The sequence below is a fragment of the Hyla sarda genome, chromosome 2, assembly GCF_029499605.1.
Source record: "Hyla sarda isolate aHylSar1 chromosome 2, aHylSar1.hap1, whole genome shotgun sequence".
Taxonomy (NCBI): domain Eukaryota; kingdom Metazoa; phylum Chordata; class Amphibia; order Anura; family Hylidae; genus Hyla; species Hyla sarda.
This window is the reverse complement of record NC_079190.1, coordinates 221,215,950-221,221,949: the sequence shown is the minus strand read 5'-3', so window position 1 is coordinate 221,221,949 and position 6,000 is coordinate 221,215,950. Positions and strand designations below refer to the sequence as shown.

Genomic DNA, 6,000 nt, shown 5'->3' with positions numbered 1-6,000 from the left:
TACATGAATGAGCCAGATGCAGTCAGTTAGGGACTCCATTAGGCTAATTTTTGGACTGCTGGACTGAAAACAGTGGTCTGCCACAGGTTTTAGTCTGGCAATAAAACTGATAGGGTTCAAAAATGAGCTGATTCAGTTTGGCTCATTCAAAGAATGGGGTGCAGCGCAGGTCCGGCAGGGATAAGTAAAATGGATTGCAAAAACGTAGTGTGAATGCATGCTTACAAATATTACACAAATGCAGTACCTATGATGGATTCATTGAAATTGCATACTTTTTCTCAAGTGTTTTCTTTTATAATGACCTTGCTACTTTTTAAAAGTAGTTACAATAGGATGGCATCTCCGCTGTAAACAGTTACTATCTTTTTTTTATTTATTTTTTATTGCAAAATGAAAACTGACATTGATTTCTATAAAATAAAAATGTTTATTGCATCAGGATTATAAAAACTGTACAACCCCAGAATGATTTTCCCATACTGAATATGATCCTAATCCTGGTCAATCCATTGTAGAGGGGACCTGTCAGTAGGTTCATGTTTATCAATCAAATGAAGCAAGGAAGGAGCCAAAGAGGAGAAGTCCAATGAACATTTCTCTCCAAGCCTGGCCCTTTTTAAGGGTGCGTTCACACGTGCATATTTTTGCTGCAGTTCTGAAGCAGATTTGAGTCAGAAGGTTTTTCTGCCCATTGAAGTCAATGGGCGGCAAAATCTGCAGCAGCAAATCTGCAGCAAAAATACGCACTTGTGAATATACCTTAAAACTATTTATCTGGAACACCTCACCATAGTAAAAAAAAAATAAGTAAAACATAGCTTGAGGGAGCCTGTGCATGTTTAGGGAACAAAGAGTCTGATAACAGGTCTTCTTTAAATGGTCATTGTCGTTTCAAACAACTTCCCTCCATCTGATAGCCTATGTGATTCTTAACCTTTTTGTCAATCACTTAATTTACCCAAATTTACCCCCCAAAAAAATAAATAACAGCTCTAAAGTCTTGGCCATGAGGTGTCTCACTTCTCTGTAATCTGCTGTACACTGCCTGTTATCAGGGGATATTTGTATCACAGTCAGATCAAGACAATATACAGGAAGTAAAGGTAACATTTACCGTGTGTTACGTGCAGAAGATAGTTAGAGAGCCTAAAAAAACCTGGAATATGTATCTGCAAGCTGAGCCCGTCTGCCTGCTGAAGATAATGCATACTTTTTCTCAAAGGTAAATCAACGCTTCCATTTCATCTCTTACCACCCATAAAAATCAAAGCAGCTATCCCTTGTGTAAATAAAAGTGTATCTACTGCTGTATGTCCACAGTGCTGCAGTGTAATCTCCGCCTCCTCCCTCCCTTAAAGGGGTACTCCGGCGCTAAGACATCTTATCCCCTATCCAAAGGATAGGGGATAAGATGCCTGATCGTGGGGGGCCCGCCGCTGGGGCCCCCGTGATCTTACACACAGCACCCCATTACAATCAGTCACCAGAGCATGTTCTCTCCGGGTCTGATTACTGGCGAACACAGGGCCGGAGCATTGTGATGTCACGGCTCCGCCCCTGTGTGACGTCACGCTCCGCCCCCTCAATGCAAGCCTATGGGAGGGAGCATGACAGCTGTTACACCCTCTCCCATAGGCTTGCATTGAGGGGGCGGAGCTTGATGTCACAATGCTCCGGCCCCGTGATTGCCAGTAATCAGAGCGAACATGCTCCGGGGACTGATTGTAACGGGGGGCTGCGTGTAAGATCACGGGATAGGGGATAATATGTCTTAGTGCCGAAGTACCCTTTTAACTTTTCAGCAGCAGCTATAGTAGCAGTTTAGTGCACAGTGCAACTCTTTCCTTACTGTGATTCTGCTGCTGTTTCTTACCTTCCTGCTTCCACAGCATCTTGCAAAACTCAAAAAGTGCATTAGTAATCCCTTCTCTGGGCACATGCCATGTAGTATTGTACTGCTTTAATCATCTGCCCAGCACAGTACAAGTCTGTTCAGTGCACTTTCACTAGCACTATCTCACGGAGGAGTATGTAATATGTTGTGCTGTGATTGGCTAGAGAAGTGAGGAAAAGGGAGTAATACTAGCTTTGGGCCCTGAAATGTAGAGAATGAAATATAGCTGTGCAAGATAAAGGGGAATATTTGCTGGTCTTGAACTGCAGCAAAAGTGCTATAACCACCATGTCACCAATCTGAAGGGTTAATCTAACACAAACATGCAGGTTTTTAAAAAAATCTATGGAAAGATAAGTACATTTTAAGGTGAACATGATTTGAAACAAGAAGCTTAAAATCTAAAAACTAAAAATTGAAATGGGAGTTCACATCACATATCTTATCAACCTCAATATAAAGGGGTACTCGGGGGGAACTGAACTTATCCCCTATTCACACGACATCCACCTATCCAGGATATCCCCTATCAACCTCAATTCCCCGGAGTACCCCTTTAGGTTGTATTCACACATACAGTATCCTACGCATATTTGATGCACAGGATTTGAAACTGCAGATTTGATGCTGTGTTCAGTCATTTACTTTACATTAAAATCTGCAGCTTCAAATCCTGCTCATCAAATATGTGCAGGATACTGCATGTGTGAATAGACCCTAAAAGGGATACTCCACTGGAAAAAATTTGTTTTTTAATCAACTGGTGCCAGAAAGTTAAACAAAAGTTTACAGATTTATAAATTACTTCTATTTAAAAATCTTAACTCTTCTAGTACTTATCAGCTCTGTTTCAGAGCTGTCTGACCACAGTGCTCACTGCTGGCACCTCTGTCCATTTTAGGAACTGTTTAGAGTAGGAACAAATCCCATAGCAAACCTCTCCTGCTCCAGACAGTTCCTAAAATGGACAAAGGTGTCAGCAGAGAGCACTGTGGTCAGACAGAAAGGAAATTCAAAAAGAAAATAACTTCCTCTGAAACATACAGGATCCGATAAGTACTGAAAGGGTTAAGATTTTTAAATAGAAGTCATTTACAAATCTGTTTAACCTTCTGGCACCAGTTGAAGTTTTTTTCTCTGTAGCTGTTTAGGTTCTTTCATCATTACTAGGTGTTGATCCCTGCCCAAAAATGAATGCTTCATCAGACAGTTCTTTTAGTTGACTGTTTGGATCTTGTTTTTTGTATGTTCTGAACATTTATCGAGGATGAGCTCTTTACTGGGTCTTGGTGGGATTGCTGGTTGGGCTTTAGCTTTATTTTCATCTTCATTTTGTTCCTCTATAAATAAAAGAAAACATATAGTTACATGACCATCAGCAACACAGAAAATGCACAATATCTTTCTGGAATGAGGTTTCAGAGACTCATTTTGAAAAATTAAGACAACAATATACTTTTGGTCCTATTATGTGTTGGGCCTCTTGCCATGCATTGCTAGAGGCTTAGCTCTCATGGGTCCTGAAAGTGTTGGCTCAGCAGATTACCTATGCTATAAACTCTGATTGTAGTTGTAGTCTCCATAAAAAATTGTCATTAAGTAAAATAAAATGCCACAATTTTTTTGTGTATATGATGTAACAAGCAAAAAACCCTTAGATATGAGTGCCTACCAATGGTCGTAGATTTCAGAACATCAGTAGAAGATTGTCGTTTTTTCAGATATTTTTTGCTATTTCTTCTGTAAGTTTCTTGGCTAATTTCTTTACGTTTTTGCTTGTGGATACTATTAGCGCTTGATATTGTTTTCCTGCAAGACAAAATTTATATGTATTAACATAATTCATATGCAAAAAAATTTACCGTAAACACACATTCATTGATATTATTTGTATGGAGAGGTGTTGGATTGTGAAAAAGACATTATTATTTATGTTAAAACAGAAGCAAAAATGATAAATTTTCACAATCCTAATAAATTTGTTGTGTTTTTTTTACAGAGCACACCTTAAATGGTGTTTTCAACTTTCTATCGCAGAAAGGATGTTTAGCCCAACATAGTAGTGAGGTTGGTGGAGTTTCATGTGACCAGCTTATGATAAATGTTTGTAAGAAACCTCCTGTTAGATTTAAAGTTCATTTTATTAATAACAGGTAAGAAAGTAAATGATAACTGAGTAACATGTGCCATGCAACTAAATAACTACATATTATAGGTTGGGTATGAGCACTAACAATCAGTTGATCTCATATGCAATGTAATAACTGGATACTATGACTTGGGGGACTAAACTACAAGAAAATGCCCTTTTACATGCACAAATAGTTACTGAAAATTAGCACCAACTGATTATGTACAATTCAATTGGCTCTTGTTAAAAGGGTCCTTTAGATGGGCCAATAATTGGCAGTGAATGGCATGCCACATAATTACTAGATCCCATTGTCCTCACATGGGAAACACTAAGGCCATAGGTTATAGATAATATAAATCACAAGGTAACAATAATCCAATGCATAAACAAGGAGGGACAGAGCATATAAGAAGCAACATAATATTTTCACTACTATTTCAGTTGTATTTGTCTTGTTCTCACCTCCGGGGTGGCAAGCCTTTTTTCTGACTTCCATCTGCAGTAGGAGCATCTCCAGACTTTTGGAGGTACATTGCAGGAAAGTAGCCAGTTTTGCTGCCTCTCCTGGGCCAAAAATAAAACAATTTATATTATACTATGAGCAAAATGTGGTTATAGGAATCACGCAAATAAAAGGCATTTACTATGTTATGCTAATGCACATTGCTATGCTATGCCTTTACTTAAAGATATGTAGGGGTGTAACCACCCACCAATCCTGAGGATGAAGGGTCACATTGCTGGTCTAGCACTGCACCCTCTTCTATGTTTTCTCTGGACAGCGGTGATCCTATTGACTGGAGTTCCACTGTGCAGGGGAAAAGCATTGAAGGGATGCATTACTGAGTCTGATAAAAACTGCCAAGTGGGTTGCTAAAGGCATATCGAGAAATTTCTACTGACTTTACTGGGAGTTGTGTCAACAGCGTAGCACCACAAACAACAGTGATTATGTAACGCAAGAGTTACAGAAACAATGTAGCTTGCAGTGCTATGTTGTTAACACTCTCATAAAAGTCAATAATAGTTACACAAAATGCTTAAAACATCCCGCTTGGCCGTTTTCGGCCTCCCTGACCACTTTCAGATGCCGAAGGCAGACGGAGGAGGGCCAGGGGCTCTCCAGTCCTCCAATAGATTTGGGTCCCAGTGGTGGAACCCGCATTTATCTGTCTTTCATGGCAGGTCCTGTGGATATAACGTAAATTTCCATATGGGACTAATTATTTAACTAAATTAGTTAATAAAGTAAGATGGTGTTGAGTTACGTGTTTCCTAGATTAATGGTTCTCCTGAATGTATTTATTTTTAGCAGAGGTGTACACATACCTTACAACCCACCAACCATCAAGGAGCTTGTGGATTACTTCAATAGTTTCTCCTTCTTGCACAGATAACTCATCCTCTAAATCTCCTGTATATTCTTGTGTGGTTACATGCAGTTCCCCTATATGCACACACAATGGTACAATGAACATGAAAGTTTAGAACAGTACGGGTATAGTACATACAGTAACACCTCCATCAAATGAGACTGACAATGACAAGCAATCACTAGCATTATTTAGAGTTAAAATGATGCAGTCTATGATGCCATCCATGCCAGAGGCTTATACGTATGGCAGGTCTGGGGGTTTTGGCCCCTGGCTACACTTTAACTTATCAGCATCCTGCTAAATGCCTTGTAGGTTGTGCCAATAAGCAAACAGAGTGAGCACCTAAAACCCTGTCAAGTGCTTTAGGTGCCGCAGTCTAGAGAGTTAAACTTCCAAGATTAAATTAATCCCAACTATTTGAATGGGATTTGGCAAATGATGTCCACACTATTGCTGCAGTGAAATTATATAGTGATTTACAGAACTGACTCACAAACAGTAACTATCACATCACAGGTGGGAAGGGGTTAAATAGTCACCAATCTTCACACAAAAATACATTTAGAATCTGTTTTAAAGCTAGAGATAAATTG

At 39.4% G+C, this 6,000-nt stretch overlaps 1 protein-coding gene across 3 annotated transcripts in view; it reads right to left on the bottom strand.

The window, feature by feature from the left end:
* Positions 1-289: 289 nt before the first annotated feature.
* NCF1 (neutrophil cytosolic factor 1) overlaps positions 290-6,000 on the bottom strand; it is a 43,129-nt gene continuing 37,418 nt past the window's right edge. For all 3 annotated transcript variants that reach the window (XM_056556441.1, XM_056556440.1, XM_056556439.1), the window contains exons 8-11: positions 5,361-5,478; positions 4,494-4,595; positions 3,570-3,706; positions 290-3,237 (exon numbers count right to left, since the gene is read on the bottom strand). In XM_056556441.1, coding sequence (XP_056412416.1) covers positions 3,113-3,237; positions 3,570-3,706; positions 4,494-4,595; positions 5,361-5,478 — 482 coding nt within the window. In that variant the 3' untranslated portion in view covers positions 290-3,112. The remainder of the gene's footprint in view (positions 3,238-3,569; positions 3,707-4,493; positions 4,596-5,360; positions 5,479-6,000) is intronic.